The sequence below is a fragment of the Laccaria bicolor genome, genomic scaffold, assembly GCF_000143565.1.
Source record: "Laccaria bicolor S238N-H82 LACBIscaffold_61 genomic scaffold, whole genome shotgun sequence".
Lineage (NCBI taxonomy): Eukaryota > Fungi > Basidiomycota > Agaricomycetes > Agaricales > Hydnangiaceae > Laccaria > Laccaria bicolor.
Window position 1 is genome coordinate 29,019 of NW_001889932.1, and position 15,634 is coordinate 44,652.

Sequence of the window (15,634 nt, forward strand, 5' to 3'; positions counted from 1 at the left end):
ACAAACAAGCCATTTTCCAAGCCTCTACAGACCTAACCACTCAGTATTTTTGACTGATTCTTTGATAGGCTCATTCAAGTTGACCAGAGGTATGTTCTGGCTACCTCCCCAGTTAGCACATATTTTTTTTTTCAGATGCCAAAAATGGCCTCCAGAATAAAAACCTTCTCAAGGCTCCAGCTTTCACTGAAATTAGTCCATACCAAGGGAAGTGTAACACAACTACATAATGTAAAAGAATACACAAATACATTTGAGGTACAATAGATTCTTAGAAAGAACCAGAAAAATGAACCAACCTTCATTCTTTTTGCACTCAACTGTAGATATATGTGGACTAATATAAAACAATGCTAGTATACAAGGGATAATGGCAATATGTGCCAAGAATTTAGATATTCAGACTGGTAACATTACCTATGTGCCAGGTAACGTTACCAGAAGGTTACCAGAGTATAACATTTGTCTATGATATATCTTGTGTATCAAGATTTAGGATATTGTTGATAAATATATCCTGGTTCAGCATCTAATCAAAATATTCGTGATATAGTTCAGAACAACTGGAGAGAGAAGAAGAGAACGATCAAAGAACTTTGTCAACTTGATGTTTGATATCACATGCAGGGGTTTGACTAGCAGGGGATGGTAGGTAATACAGATGTGGGTGGGGTATGCAGATAAGGTGCAACTGGAGATCTTGGAGCTGAAGTAAAGGCAGAAGTGGAGGGGATTTCTAAGCAGCTAAAAAAATTCCATAGTGTGAACTGTATCCATAGTGTCAAAGTGGATAATATGCAAGCAACTCAGGAATCTTGGACTGAATAGCTTCAAGGTGAATCACACATGTCATTGAGGCCCAAAATTGTTAGAGGAGAATGAACTGTATTCATAGTGTGATTGGAAGTGGATGATACTTAAGCAACTCAGATAAATTACAGATGCTATTGATGCCCCTTATTGCTACCTACATACTGGGAGCACAAGCCAGACATAGTGCCAGAATCTATACCCCAGACAGCAAAAAAATCACAAGTTTTTTTGCTAAAACTAGGACCTCTGACACCCCTACAGAACAGAAAAATATATCCTTACCACATCTGTTTCACAAAATATATCCTAAGGCCAAGCCAGGGCAAAAATATATTTCTAAGGTGTGACAGTGACATTTCAGGGTCCACTCACCAAAAATATATCCTTGCTGCATTTCACTTGCAAAATATATTTTGGGGGTGTGACACAGCCATTATAATTTTTGTGTGACATTTCAGGGTCCACGTCTCAAGAATATATTTCAGATTTCAGGGCTTTTTAGGACCCATATATATCTAGAATCTAGATATGGTCCATGACATTTAGTCATTTAACTTACATGGAGTTTGCATGACTAATAGTCAGTTGGCACTGGGTAACTGAAGTGATGTAATTTGGTTTCAGTCATAGCTATGTCAAATCTTCATTAAATCTCTTAAAAATTGGTAGAATGATGGGTATTTACATGTGTTACTATTTTATATAACCTGTTTATTTTTCAGAGTAATAATGGTTGAGATACAAATGGTTTATATTGGTATAATAAATTATACGCAAAAAAACCGGTCTGGATTGGTCTGAACTGGCTCCATAGACTGCAAAAGACTGGTCCTAGGTGGTTCGGTTTGGTTCCCTCAATATCTGGGTCAATCCTAGACCAGTTGCAGTCCACGGTTGCGCGTTGTGGGGGCAAAAACTGGACTGAACTGAACTTGCAAACACTAGTGGGATTTGAGGGGGTTTTGGTCTGAGGACCTAAGAGCACAGGTCCTGTATTGGGTAGAGGATTGTTGTTTGAGGATTGAACAGTGTTGGGGTTGAGTTCTTCTGTCATAGCTACCCCTTTTCCTTTCTTCTTCGCCATCAACAGGGTTACAATTTCGCGACTGGCAGAGTTGTTTGTATTGTGCATTTTAATTCTGGAACTTTTGTCTCCAGCAGTGGGGCCTAGCAAGCTCATTGGAGAGAGAGGTAAGGAGGTTTGCTGGCAGCCACCTGGTTTAAATGGAGGCAGCTGATGGTCTGGGCATAGGCACGGTGGGTGCCCTTCAGGGTTCCTGGATGCCAGGGTCGTCCTAGCAGGGGAAATCAGGCAGACAAGGTCTCAATTCTCAAGGTCGTTCGTGCCTCTGCAGTGGGTATAGCTCATTTCGCTTGGGAGAGAGTTGAGGGTATCATAGTTTAGTGGATTCAAAACGATCTGAGTAATCGAAAACGAGGAATCACTATTCCATTGCACTGAGTTGTTACCCTTGGAAGCAGCGAGCAATCACACTATTGTAGGTTTGGGAACAGAGTGAGTGATGAGATGGTTTGATGAATTGTCGTCACATAGAGTTGTCGAGGACGAAGTATCGTCATCAGGCCTGGAGGTACTGTTACTCTCGAAAGCAGTGGAATTTCGTGCTAACGAGGTGACAGGTAAAGTCAATCCAGCTGGGTCAACAACAGACTTGTCTTTGTCTGGTCGGGGTTTTTCGGGTGTAGTTGAACACTTCAGTCACCCATTGACAACTGACTGTTAGTCTTGCAAACTCCATGAATACTACGGGACTAAATGTCAGGGTGTATATCTATATTGTATATATTCTGGGGCTTGTATATCTCCACTTTTACCTAAATATATTTTGTTGTCCAATGTCACACTAAATATATTTCTAGTGTGACACACACCCCAAAATATATTTCCTCACTGGAATGGACTCCAAATATATTTCTTATGCCTGGACCCTGAATTGTGACTGTCACAATGTAGAAATATATTTCTTGTCTGGGATGGACTTGGGATATATTTTGCAGCTAGGGTTGACTAAGGATATATTTTTTCACCCACAAGGGGTGTCTGGGGTCCTATATTTAAGAGAAAAACTTGGGATTTTTTTTAATATAGGGGATAGGGGATTTACCTATTATTTTGTAGGCAGAATACCCTCATCGGGATGTTTGTTGACAGATATTTACCAATAGCTTTGACCCATGTGTAGTATATGCATTGATGTGTGCACTATTTCCTAATTGGGAAAATCATTACACTTTTTTCTGCCACACCTGATGTCAGGCACAGTGCGCATTTAGGTTGGGAACTGTTTCCCATGCTTTTTGGGCCAGAAGAATTAATGGCTAGCATGGTGTGGTCATTGTTAATGATGATGTGCACACTATTTCCTAATTGGGCCATTTCCTAGTTAAGAAAAGTGTTACACTTTTTTCTGACACACCTGATGTCAGGCACAGTGCGCATTTAGGTTGGGAACTGTTTCCCATGCTTTTTGGGCCAGAAGAGTTAATGGCTAGCATGGTGTGGTCATTGTTAATGATGATGTGCACACTATTTCCTAATTGGGCCATTTCCTAATTAAGAAAAGTATTACACTTTTTCAGACACACCTGATGTCAGGCATAGTGCACATTTAGGTTGGGAACTGTTTCCCACGCTTTTTGGGCCAGAAGAGTTAATGGCTAGCAGGGTGTTGTCATTGTTAATGACAATGTCTGCATATTTCCCAATTGGGAAAGTCATTACATAATATCAGTTTGGTTTGTAGTGTCCGGTTTTTTCATTACAAAATTGTATAGTCAGAATAAAAACCTTCTCAAGGCTCCAGCTTTCACTGAAATTAGTCCATACCAATGGAAGTGTAACACAACTACATAATGTAAAAGAATACACAAATACATTTGAGGTACAATAGATTCTTAGAAAGAACCAGAAAAATGAACCAACCTTCATTCTTTTTGCACTCAACTGTATATAACTAGTGGCAAACATTGGTAAATAAGTTGATCCAAGCATCATGCAAGAGACAGGGGTATCCCTACACCATTACACTGTGCTGTAACCTACAGGATCAGGGTCCAACACCATATATAGAACCATGTGACTGAACAATTAACTGCTCAGTTATCTGCCTTTTGGTGTAACGGTTATGTGTTGGTTCTCTGGCCCTCTTACAGTCCGGTCTTTTGCAGTCTTGGGACTGGACTTCCAAGCACTACCGGCGAAGAGTCAAACTGAATTGTTCCTGAAATCCGTTCCATTTACAAATTTAAATTCTTAACAGCCTTTTGTCCTGTGGATGTGCAATAGTAACAACAATTTTTTTACATTTGGATGTTCACACGATAGGCAAACACACTGTCAAAATAAATAAAAACTCCCATAGGTCTGTTTTAATTACATAAAAGGTGCAAAAATGATTAATTTGTCCTAAAATCTGTCAAAGACCTCACTTAACTGCCTGATCTTCGTTTGAGTTGTATACCAGATTGTGTTGATTCCATACCCTTATATTGTTCTCCCAATTTGCTGACGGAAACTCTTTTGTGAAGGACTTGCTTGTTAAATAATAACAGCACAGATGTAATTTTTTATTGAACAATGTCCACTACTAATGATCTCTGTAAGGTAAGGGCCAACTAGGCAGACATCGGTGGACGTTAAAAAGAAAATGGTTCATGGTCAAAACACGTCTTCATCAACAAATCTTGTGAGCGTCAACTAATTTCTGTGGATAAACGTAGGAATGGCGGAAACACAAACAAGCTATGCGATACAAAACGGATTACACGTCAATTACTCGTGAGATGGTTCAGCATTAGTGGTAGCTGGCGCAACGACTCGCGACTGTGAGCTGATGTTTGCAAGAACAGGTTTCAGCACGTTGAGATATGTGATTTGAGCACCCTAAGGGGAAAAGGGGGCTGTTAGAATGCAAGGATAAAAATAAGCAAGATGAAACTTACGCGGACGCCGGGGAGTTGGAGCCAGACGATGAAGGCCGATTTGAAAGCGAAATACCACGGGACATAGTAGAGAACAAGGCGGAGGGCGAAGCTTTCGAGGAAATTGAAAAAGCCGAAGACAACCCAGTAAGTGAGCCATTGGATGTCATCATGGGGAGAAGGCGATTCGATGGCTTTGAAAGAGAGGTAGGCGGGAAGACCCCAACCCACGAGGTTGGATATGGGAGCGGCGAGGGCATTGAAAGTGTGGAGTATGACGACGAGGAAAAGACCTCCCAAAACTGTGTACACTTTGGGAATTTGGGTGCGCTGTTCAAAATTGTTCAGGACAGGGTACTTTGTGAGCTTGTACAATGGTAAGAATATGAGGGACAGAACGGGACGGGGAACGGGTACCTCTTTGTCAAGCTGGTTGACGTAGTAGCCTGCTTTGTTTTGGGCTTGAACGACGAGAGGGTGTTGTTGAAGACGTTGAGTGGCGGACATGATGAAGACGAGGGAGCGCAAGGCAAGATGCAAGTGCAGATGATGGTGGTTTGGAGAGAAAAGGGTTGATATCGTTGATGACACGTGTTTGTTTCAGATACGTCAGACGTGGCGCAAAGTGGCAACTGGTGACAACAACTGACAAACACGAAAGAAGCAGTTTACCTTGAGTTTACCATGCAGGACTACCAGTCAGTAAAGGTAAGTACCGGTAAGTATTAAATCCAATTCAATCCTCATCTCCTCATTTGCCCAGGTTCTGCACCACTCACTGCCCCCATTTGCACCTCTTGTTCCCATCCCTCTTCTCCCATTCCTCGCCCTCATCCTCATTGCGGCGACCTTTGCTCTCACTTTCTACTTTTCAACGTAATTCACACCCTTTTGTTTCTTTGCCCAGCTAATACATTCCCCCAGCCTGCGAAAGCACACCTTCCCTATCCATGAAACAGCCGTCGCCTCTACGGCCAGTATCCTCGCAGGCTTTGGCATCGTAGCTCTCTTCTGCAGCGCAGGCGTGTACGTGTAGTATATCAGTTGTTTATCCGCCACCCATGTTTGCATGAAACGCACTACATTTCTCTTCGTTGGTCGTCGCCTTTCCACAATCAGTGTACTCACAGTATAGAAAATCGTCGACCCTTCGTCTGCGCTACGTAACTAGAGTATGTGTTTGCTTCGTCAACGCTTCCGACCCGCCGAGGTAAACAACCCACCTGCATTTCCTTTGAATACGCTTCTAGATGTCCGCATGACGGACATTTCTCGGCCACCTGCATCGAAATGAGCAACAGCGGCTTGCACTTGTGGGGTCAATTGACCCACCAAGGTTCCTTGATCTCCTTGTGCATGATGCTTGGTTTGCGTCTTTCTCTTTTGTCTCAAGGCTGAAGGAAACGCGTCCGGATGTGAACGCGTCGTAGTGACAACACTCTCATACGCTATTTGTCCATGTCAATCGCGGCGTGCCTGTACAGTTAGTTAATGCTCACAGCTGGCAGGTTCTTGACGTTGGCACTGCTCGCAGACGACATCCGTTTCCCCATCCTTGGGCAATGCGAGGAGTGTTCCGCAATCGGCGCAGAACAACAACGAACCTGTGTATGATGATTCAGTTCAGATGATCTTTTAAGGGATGGATATCATTTGACCTATCTTGTGAGCGGACATGACAATTGAGCCAAATTTTAACGAGAGTTCGCTTTTTGGAGCACGTGGCGCGGCAGAAAATAAATTCGAAACGTAAGGGACCGAGGACTCGCAGGGACTCGCCAATCTCGGACAAGGATGTGGTCTCTATGGTCAAGAATACAACGCATGGTTTCCTATTTGTCTATCCGTCTGTGCTCATTTGTTTTTGTAGGCGCCATCCTTGTTTTTCTTTCCTGCAACAATTATGAATCGCGCTTTTGTGTTGGGTTGCCTGTGGGTCCACCAGTTAATTCGTTATAATCCCCCCACCACGGAGGACGATACCCAGATACGGCCAGCCTGTTCCCTCGCAGCTTCTCCTTTGTTCTTTTCTCTTGCCCGCTGTGCGTGTTGCTACTATCTTTTCCTGCACCCAAGACTCCTTCGACTCGTCCAACCTTTGCTTGTCACGCCTACTTACGCCCTTTTCGCTGCGTTCCTCTCAAAATGTTCTCCGCCCATTCTGAACTCCCATCTCATCGTCTTCAGAACATCATCATTATCCTCCGACGTGCCAACTCCCGATACACCGATGTCGCCTCTCGCATTCGTGCCTCCCTTCGTCCAACTTTCCACGCTCGCAAGCGTGCTGCGGAGCTTAGACTGGGCGTTGACATTGGCAAGGCTATCCGTTGCGAGCAACGCCAAGTGAGCATCGTTCCGCTACCAGTGCTGGATCTCGGTACCAGCCCAGTGACCGGGACGATCGAACCTATTGTGCCGATCATCTGCAACGGCAACAGCAATAGCAAGAAACGCCCTGTTCTCAGGTGTGCCATTCCGACACACCCAGTCATTCACCAGCCACGCCAACTCGCGTCCTCTATATCTCGGTACCGTCTTGTTACAGACGGTCGTCCCTTCCCTCCCCACCATCTTCCTTCGTCTCCTGTGGATAATACCCCAGTAGAGGCCACGCCGATAGGGGATGAGGAAATCAACACGTCGCTTTTCGTGGACGTCAAGGGACTCATTAGCTGGAACTTCACTAACACGGACGTTTCGTCAGCCTCCTCGACAGAATCTAGATTGACGTTTCCGTCATCTTGTTCAAGTTCGGCTTCTGAGACAAACGGTCCACTGACACCTGTAAGCAGATCTCTGGGCTGTTCCCATGTCTATTTATAATTGTTCATAGGACGTTTATGACGTTTATCCCCTTCTGATTCGCACTAAACGTAAGTCTGCGAATGCGGCGGATGTAGACACGCTCGAAAAACGTCCAAAAGTGTGTCTCTGCCCTTAGAGTTCTCTCTCAGGCTCATCGATTTCTTTAGTTTGAGAAAAAGGAATGGCCTTCCCCCGCAGTTCAAAGAAATGTCGTACGAATTCCATCACGCAGGCAAACATAGTTCTTTTGATGTTAACTAATCTCAGGCTGCCAAGCCATCACCGTATGTACCTCTTTCTCAGTCGTGTCAGCTGCTAATGGCTCACCGAACATATCCTAGTGTATCACGCTCTTTTACGCCCAACTCACTGATTTCTGTCGTTTTCTTCTCTACCGTCGCCAATGACCTTTCTACTCATCGACGTTGTACTACAATATGATCCTTGTGGTCTTAATCGATGGGGCTCTCATTCATCGGACTTTTTTTTTTCCTTTTATCATGTTGCCTGATTACTTGTGATCGTCGCCTTGACTCTGCCCTATATCATGTTTGCCGTTTTATTTAAATAAGGCCTTCGCCTCTTTGTTTTCTAGGACTTGTCACGAAGCGTTAACAAACTGGTATACGTTTTTACAAAACTCAGAAGGTCATTAATGTATATATAGGTAACGATACTCTGTATTAATCAGAAAATTGTTGCAAGCGCGCCGTCATCATAACCGCTAGCCATGTTGGTTTTTGGTCCAGGCCCATTTTTCCCGAACGTGAAGCCAACCCACACACCCCTTCCGAACGGCTCCTCCTTCTCCTTTACTCGATCCACATTCTTCTGCTTTTCTTTCACTTCTGCGTACTTGGCCATGTCTTCAGGAGACGTAAAATCGTCGTAATATCCTGTATCAAGTTCCGAATCGAGGGCGGGAACGAAAGGGGCTCGAACAGCTCGTAGATCGTCCCATTTTACGGTCTCAAAGAAGGGGTGAGCGGTCAAGTGAGCGAGGGTAGAATAGCGAACGCTGGCATGTGCTATAAGCCTGCCGAGGACAAACGTGAAATTATCACACATGAAGAGGGAACGAGATCACACGGACCGAGTAACTGCATCCCATGCTACATCTGTCAGGTTGAAGATCAAGTCTTCTGCTTTGTCATATTCTGGTCGGCGCAAGACTTTGGTCCAATTTTTCAGGTTGGTCCATGTTTCCTCAGGAGTACTACCGCTGAAGGGGGGAAACCCTGCCAGAAACTCGAACAATATACAACCAAGGGACCAGTAATCGACGGAGTAGGTATAGGGTTTTCCCCGTAAAACTTCTGGAGCCTATGAAACGAAATGAGACATAAAATCGATTGGGAGGGGGTATAGCTCGCCATATAGTCAGGGGAACCAACTATGGAATCTGCATACCGGGGATCCTCATTGCGAACAGACCGATAGATAGAGCGACGCTCCATAGTAGATCTGTGAATTATTTGATTATCTTTGACTTTGTCCAGCTATGAGGAAAATGGCATGGGTGATCGAGTTGAGTGCTCTGAATTAAACACGACAGAACCTTCACTTTCAGCGATTCGATACGTTTAGGATTGAGAGCCCCTGTCGCAAGACCAAAGTCGGTCAACTTGACATGCCCAGTACCATCTACAAGAAAATTCTGCCATTACGTTTAGTTAGACAGCTAAGGGTAGAATCCGTCAACACTACCTCGGGTTTAAGGTCGCGATGAATGTAGCCAAGCTTGTGAAGTTCGTTAACAGCGGCAAACATTTCGCTGATATAGAAGCGCGCATGTTCTTCTTTCAAAACACCAGAATTGTTCAGGAGAGTTCGAAAATCACCTCCAGGAACATATTCCATGGCAAGGTACACATGTTGGGGATCCTGAAAAGCATAAAGAAGACGGACCAACCATGGCGTTTTCGTCGCCGTGAGAATGTCGCGTTCAACAAGGACATGTCGGATCTGTGAAACAAGTCAAGTCAAGCTGAGATATCATAAAGGGCGCAAGGCACCTCGTCCATTTTAAATAACGTCCTTTTTCTCATCTTCTTGAGGGCGCAAACCTCGCCAGTTTCTTGCTTCCTCGCTAGAAAGACTTCGCCGTAACCTCCTTGCCCTACTTGAGCGATGATATGGAACTGGTCAACTTTGAGCTTCGTACGACGGCGACGAAGAAGCACCCGCTCTCGTCCACAGTATGACTTGAATTCTTTCGCATACTCAGCTGGTTTGAGATCCCGAGCAGCGGTATCTTGATCAAACTTCGTGCGACGGTCTTTCCGAGCGACGATGTAGCCTAATGTCTGGAAGTAGTAGTCCAGAAAATCTGATAAACAGATGTCAGGATAAAAAATTTGGAGTCCTATCTGACTTACAGAGTTGAGCCACGGTTGCTTTTCGCCTCACTTCGGAACTCTCCAAAAGCTCCTTTTCCCAAATCTGAAAACCACTCTGCTTCGCGGTTGCACCACCACGAGCTGTCTCCATTGTGATGTCATCTTTTGTTGTCAAAGGCTTCGCAGTACCCATGCGAATATCACTGTAATTATGCATAGAAGAAGGCAAGCCTTTGGCGGTATCCATGTGGATGTCACGGTAGTAGGATGAATTGTTCTCCTTCAGTTCAGGCAGACCTGAAGTGGGCTTGGTTGGCGATGAGGGGGGGTTTACGCGATTTGAGATCATGGGCGCCAGCGATGAACGGGAGGGAGGTAGACTCTAGTTAGACTCTAGTTATAAACTCTGATTATATGTGCTCAGAATCAGTGCTCAAACTTAAAGTCAAGTGTTGGGACGCGAACCAAACACGTGACAAGTCACATGGCCACCTCGCGACGCGTCTTGGGACTCACAACTGTGTCAACCAACATCATGCCCCACGTCCTACGGCTCCCTCAGATTGACCTAGCTTCTGTTCTAGCAGAGCAGAATCCACATATCGAGCTCCGAACTCACATCTATGAAAATTCCACCCGCAATTTCCTAAAGGCACTCATCACCTACAAGAACCGCGCGATCGCCACAATTTCAGACCGCCGAAAGCATCAAGCTATGGAAAAGAAAAAGGTGGCGGAAAGGGTCAATCTTGTTGAGACCGAAACGAATCAATGCAAGCTAAGAGAGATCGAACTTGTGGCAGGTGCGTTCATAGTCCCTGAAAGTGTTGTCAACTCATGATACACAGACCTTGAGCGGGAGAACGAAGAAAGGAAGGACGCAGAATTGTCGATTGCTGCGTTCAACCGTCAGCTAGCATCATTGCGCGACAACTGCGTGTCTATCGAAACTGAAATAGAACAATACCGTGCAATTTCGGATAATCTCCGTCGAGGTTTGTTACATCGGTCACTCCTCCTTTCAGCACCTCACGCCTCCCCCAGCAAAAAACAAAGAACAGTCGTTGTTGCACACACATGCGTCTAAGGTGTTACCAGAGCTCAACTTTTGTGAACAACGCCTGTCGTGTGTGATTGAAGGCGTTGAAAGGGACCAATTACTTGTTCGCTTCGCCAGACTTCAGCCTTCAGATCAGAATTGCGAAGCATCTTTTGTGATTGACGTTTCCAATAAAACCTACCGAAGTAAGCTTGTTATCTGCAACCTACTTTTTCCCGTGTTTCAATCAACCTTATCAAGTCATTACATCGTCGCCCCATCTTCCAATCCTACCCATCCTCGTTAATGCTCTGAACGAAACTGGAGATGTATACGCATTTGTCAGGCAGGTTCGTGACCAATATCTTGAATTGGTGAGCCCTTCTCAAATTTTCTGGGAACACTGCTGGTTGAGTATGGTTGGTCCTTCAGTTTTCTGTGCTATGAGGCCGCCGTCTGCCGTGGCCCGGTGTGTTAAATAATATATTGTATGACTGTCGTTATTGGCCTATGTTAGCAGCAAGTCACTGAACACATAGGCCGTAAGTAATAGTTCAGTTCAGGTTCGGTCAATTGGCAGACTTTGCCTTGATTGTTTATTTACATAACATTATGGAACTTTGGTAACGGTTTGTAGTCTCATGGTTCCAATCTTTGAACCTTTTTCAACCTCATATATATTGCCTGAGAAGCGAGTGAAAAGGATCGCTCCTTCATCTTGGCCTCGTTGATAGAGTACATATTACTGTAAGGACACCCTACTTGAAATCCCCCCAAAGGTCTCCGAATACGTCGTCTTTCTTGTGTACAGGGGTGGCTGAGAACGGCTCACTGAAGGTGCTCTGACTCTGCTGTTGAGCTGGCGGACCAAAATTCATTCCATCCCATACATTGCTTGTATTCAACAGACTTGCTTGCTGATGTTGTGGAGAATTTGCCCAGACGGTATTCGGCAAATCCGGAGCACTCGGTCCTGTCCAGGCTGAGCTAGCACCCCAAGCTCCCACGACATTAGGCTGCTGTGGTTGTATGCTACCCCAAGGGGAGGACGATGCAGTAACGGGCGTATTATTATAGTGTCCAAAGCCAGCCGTAGCAGGCTGAGTTGCGCCCGGGGGGCTAGAAAACAGGGATAGAATGTCTTGCTTGAAATCCTTCTTGACCTGCTGCACGGGTGCATTATTCACAGGCGGTGGAGCGTGGAAATCAAGAGAAAACAAGTCATTTTGTGGGATGTTGGTCTGCAGAGTCGATTCGTGGTGAACGGGTTGAGGAACGGATGAATCGGCGGATGTGGTATTCGGTTGTCTATTCGAGTATCCAGCAGAAAGCAGCTGGTGATGTTGAGGTGGAGGGTTGATCGCAACATTGGATTGACGAGAGATACTCGAAATCGTAGCGTGAGATGGTCGAGTAGAAGTAACACTCTTGGGTTGAGTTTGTTCTGGTATTTGTGAGGAAGAAGGATCTGGTATTGCAGCCGAAGAAGCATTCTCCAAGACGGATGGGTCAACCGGAGGGAGCCCGTCTAGAGCCCATCGGCGTGATTCGTACTTGGATCTAATGAAGGATTCCATTTTGCTGAAAAGTATGAACAAGGATACCATGGTCTGGATGAAGTTCCTTACTGCTCAGGAGGGGTGTGCCCTGACTTGAGATGAGCTTCCCAATATAGATTTGCGCGATGGTTCCCCCATTTCTGGATAGACTGAAAGACGATATGAAGGCATGGTGTAAGAAGGTTTTGAACGAACCATACCTCCATCTGCTCTGGGGTCCACACATCCAGATCAACAGATTTGACCTTGCTAATATGCGTCCCCATACCACGGTGGATGCCCGAGCATCGGATGCACAAAAACACGCCACTAACACTGAATAAGCCGCGAATGGGTTCATTCCCTCATCGCACGTACAGATTCCAGGAAGCCCACCGAGGATCTGAAGAACGTGAGTAGTGGATGGCTACAGCGAAAGCAAGCTTACGCACCGTTTCGCTTACAGTCAGCGCAAAGTTTGTTTTCTGGTCTCTTCACCATCTCCCTTAGAGTCCTTGTGAATCTTTCCGTTGTTACTTTGTCTTGTCTGGACATGATGAGTTGACTCGTTGAAACGTTCAAGCAGCCCAGTTCTTTTATTTTATTTTATAAAGCTGTCGCACAACAACCCACAACACTCGTAACAAAAAGTGTCTAATACGACAAATAAGAAAAAATTGGATAGACATACTAGAACAGTCGGGAGAAGGAGCAAGTTAGCTAGATGAACGACGACGTATGGTAGTGTTGGGAGATGTGGTTGCATGTTCGTATGTCCGTCCAAATGCAAACGAATGGGGCGCGGTAAACAGCAATCCAGCACCAAAGCAATTCACAAAAGGTGTGTCGCTGGAACAGCAACACACCTCAGAGAAAACGAATTCCACTAGCCGACAACCTCGTGCAGTAGTATTGCACGCCGGAATGTTGGGTATATTGATTGTTTAACTTGTGAGGATCTTGCCCTAGCATGTAGCGAGGCACGAGTGGAATGTTAGGGTGCTGTCTTTGTACAGGGCATGTGATAGTCTATGTAAGCAATCTCTCTCTCTTCCTTACCGTCACTATTACAGCCCCTCTGAGGACTGGGCTTGCCTTTCGTTTTTCTATTTTCCCTGCCAACTCTCGTTTGCTCACACTCTTTTCAGAACATCTTGCTCACATTCGTCATTTTGGGACTACCAAATGCCACGTATCACGCTGGACCCCGCGTTGGAGGTGAGGCCAGACTTCACGTCTCCAGCTTTCGATGCTGTCTGCACGGCTGTGGCAACAGCGGAGGGCATAGAGAAGGCGGTGGTGGCTACCCGACTCGCGGATGCCTGGGACGTGGACAACGACGCCAGGAAGGAGTTATGGGCGGAGCAGGTGAGGGAGGATGCGGCTGCTGCTGAGGAAGACAGGTTAGCTCAGGAGGCGGAGGAGCTGCGTCAGCTCGAGGAACTCAGGAAGGAGGAAGAGGCGGAGAAGAAGGACAAGGAGAAGAAGCGACCCAAGTTGAAGGGGATCGCCCCCAACATGCCGGTGGGAAACGTCCCACCGCTTCGCCCGTCCCGCTATGCAATTCACAAGCTGGACGAGCGCGAGTACGTAGAGCTGTACTATTTCACCACAGAAGGGTGCGAGGATGCGGCGAGGTTTGACCGAACCATAGCCCAGGACGCTTTCGCCTTCACCAAGGCAGACAATGCCCTCCTTCTGAAGCCCATGGCATCGCACAAGCCGTCCACGAAGGTAATCCCAGACGAGGACCTTTCTTGGCGCCAGATGTCGATGGCGAAGACCTGCCTGCTCCACCACATGGCCCAGACTGATTGGCCTGAGGACCTCGTCATCGCCCTCGCTGAGTTTTACCTCAGCCTTGAGTGCCACCCCACGCGAAGGGAAGTGGATGGCGACACAGTCCTGCTGCACTACCAAGCCCAGGTCCGGCGGGAGTGGCACGAGGCCCTCCGCGATGCTGCCGATGACCATGTTTTTAACATTGGCATCATCAACAACAGACGCGTGGAAGCCATTGGTTCCGTGCTGTGGAACGCGAGGCGCACTGAGGGCGTGCTCAGGTCAGTACCGTTTCCTTTCATTGTGGTGTGCACACAAGCTGACAAGTTTCTCCCCTTTTTTCTCTCCTTTTGCCTCCCTTTGCACGTTGCCACCTATCTTGCGCCCATGCTCCCTTGCACCCTTGCACCCCCCCCCCCTTTTTCTTATGCTCTACGCGCCCTTTGCACCCGTGCCTTTGCTTCCCTTCTTGCGCCCATGCACCCATTCTGTTTACCTAACTGCTACCCTGTTGCGACCCCCGTGCTTATTCCTTCCCCCCCTGCCTGCTGCCTCTGACCCGCCAACGGCAGGCTCGAGGAGCAGTTTGCTCAGACCACCCTAGTCCCAGATAATGCCAAGGGCTCTCGCGCCCAGGGACCAAAGCGAGGGCGCTCGTCTTCCCCATCTGCTGAGCAGCGAGGGCAGCCAAGCCAGCACAACGCAAACCGCCCAGCAAGGCGGGCACGTCGCTCCCCCAGCACATTGCAGCTTCCCAAGTCCTCCTCGCCTTCGAAGGATACCAGACGTCGTCGTCCAGGAAGGGGTGCTACAAATAACCAGCAGTCTTTTCAGACGGGTGCAGCCGGAGATGGAGCCTTATCCGCCTGCACCATATGCCTGGGCCGTTACCCTCACGACATCTTCAACTGCGCATTGGACACCCTCTGGGATGGCACCCCAGTACGCTGCCGCAAGAATGGCCAGGGTCGTCTCATCAACCCAGCAGGGAGCATCCTGTGCTCCGACTGGCAACGGCCGAACGGTTGTTCCTCCACCACCCACGACTCTCGACACGAGTGTTCGGGGTGTGGGCAGCAGGCTCACGGGGCTCAGAACTGCCCTCGAGCTCAGAAGGCTTGATGCAGCATCGCCCTACAAGCCAGAGACCTGGCAGAGGCACCTTCATGAGGCTGGCCTCCAGGGCAAATACCCTGACTTGCCAGATGGCCTCAGGTTTGGCTTCAGTGCTGGCATCCCACGTATTTTTCAGACCTTCGCTCCCCCTAATCATTCGTCTATTACCTTACACAGCACGGAATTTAATGACATTATTCAAACTGAGTTCCAAAAGGGGCGTTATTTTGGCCCCATCACTCGTGCGGAAGTCGAGT

The 15,634-nt window shown here is 46.9% G+C and overlaps 8 protein-coding genes and 1 pseudogene across 9 annotated transcripts; 3 read left to right on the forward strand and 6 right to left on the reverse strand.

The window, feature by feature from the left end:
• Positions 1 to 1,531: 1,531 nt before the first annotated feature.
• On the reverse strand, positions 1,532 to 1,993 carry LACBIDRAFT_314428 (uncharacterized protein; the record flags this gene model as incomplete). The annotated part of the gene is made up of 1 exon (XM_001889019.1): positions 1,532 to 1,993. The coding sequence occupies one exon, from the start codon at positions 1,991 to 1,993 to the stop codon at positions 1,532 to 1,534; it is 462 nt and encodes a 153-aa protein (XP_001889054.1).
• A 2,388-nt stretch (positions 1,994 to 4,381) lies between these two features.
• Positions 4,382 to 5,325, reverse strand: LACBIDRAFT_295794 (uncharacterized protein). Its single transcript, XM_001889020.1, has 3 exons — positions 5,173 to 5,325; positions 4,777 to 5,121; positions 4,382 to 4,717 (listed from the first exon to the last, which is right to left on the reverse strand). Exons 1-3 carry the CDS (start codon positions 5,260 to 5,262, stop codon positions 4,607 to 4,609), a joined length of 546 nt encoding a protein of 181 aa, XP_001889055.1. The 5' UTR covers positions 5,263 to 5,325; the 3' UTR covers positions 4,382 to 4,606.
• Positions 5,326 to 5,795: 470 nt separating this feature from the next.
• Positions 5,796 to 6,369, reverse strand: LACBIDRAFT_240712 (uncharacterized protein; the record flags this gene model as incomplete). The annotated part of the gene is made up of 5 exons (XM_001889021.1): positions 5,796 to 5,834; positions 5,884 to 5,922; positions 5,979 to 6,035; positions 6,088 to 6,203; positions 6,255 to 6,369. Coding segments are annotated over 5 exons (366 nt in total), but the record flags the coding sequence as incomplete, so codon positions are not given.
• A 531-nt stretch (positions 6,370 to 6,900) lies between these two features.
• On the forward strand, positions 6,901 to 8,004 carry LACBIDRAFT_314432 (uncharacterized protein; the record flags this gene model as incomplete). Its single annotated transcript, XM_001888972.1, has 5 exons — positions 6,901 to 7,542; positions 7,592 to 7,681; positions 7,731 to 7,775; positions 7,831 to 7,847; positions 7,905 to 8,004. 5 exons carry the CDS (start codon positions 6,901 to 6,903, stop codon positions 8,002 to 8,004), a joined length of 894 nt encoding a protein of 297 aa, XP_001889007.1.
• Positions 8,005 to 8,250: 246 nt separating this feature from the next.
• On the reverse strand, positions 8,251 to 10,053 carry LACBIDRAFT_255468 (annotated as a pseudogene; the record flags this gene model as incomplete). The annotated part of the gene is made up of 7 exons: positions 8,251 to 8,599; positions 8,657 to 8,879; positions 8,906 to 9,062; positions 9,122 to 9,220; positions 9,271 to 9,528; positions 9,579 to 9,892; positions 9,942 to 10,053. Coding segments are annotated over 7 exons (1,512 nt in total).
• A 384-nt stretch (positions 10,054 to 10,437) lies between these two features.
• LACBIDRAFT_314434 (uncharacterized protein) lies at positions 10,438 to 11,388 on the forward strand (the record flags this gene model as incomplete). The annotated part of the gene is made up of 5 exons (XM_001888973.1): positions 10,438 to 10,705; positions 10,751 to 10,897; positions 10,947 to 11,147; positions 11,203 to 11,315; positions 11,374 to 11,388. The coding sequence occupies 5 exons, from the start codon at positions 10,438 to 10,440 to the stop codon at positions 11,386 to 11,388; spliced, it is 744 nt and encodes a 247-aa protein (XP_001889008.1).
• A 311-nt stretch (positions 11,389 to 11,699) lies between these two features.
• Positions 11,700 to 12,548, reverse strand: LACBIDRAFT_314435 (uncharacterized protein; the record flags this gene model as incomplete). Its single annotated transcript, XM_001889022.1, has 1 exon — positions 11,700 to 12,548. The coding sequence occupies one exon, from the start codon at positions 12,546 to 12,548 to the stop codon at positions 11,700 to 11,702; it is 849 nt and encodes a 282-aa protein (XP_001889057.1).
• A 17-nt stretch (positions 12,549 to 12,565) lies between these two features.
• On the reverse strand, positions 12,566 to 13,034 carry LACBIDRAFT_314436 (uncharacterized protein; the record flags this gene model as incomplete). Its single annotated transcript, XM_001889023.1, has 4 exons — positions 12,566 to 12,649; positions 12,701 to 12,809; positions 12,858 to 12,882; positions 12,932 to 13,034. The coding sequence occupies 4 exons, from the start codon at positions 13,032 to 13,034 to the stop codon at positions 12,566 to 12,568; spliced, it is 321 nt and encodes a 106-aa protein (XP_001889058.1).
• A 103-nt stretch (positions 13,035 to 13,137) lies between these two features.
• On the forward strand, positions 13,138 to 13,427 carry LACBIDRAFT_314437 (uncharacterized protein; the record flags this gene model as incomplete). The annotated part of the gene is made up of 1 exon (XM_001888974.1): positions 13,138 to 13,427. Exon 1 carries the CDS (start codon positions 13,218 to 13,220, stop codon positions 13,425 to 13,427), a length of 210 nt encoding a protein of 69 aa, XP_001889009.1. The 5' UTR covers positions 13,138 to 13,217.
• Between the last annotated feature and the right edge of the window lie 2,207 nt (positions 13,428 to 15,634).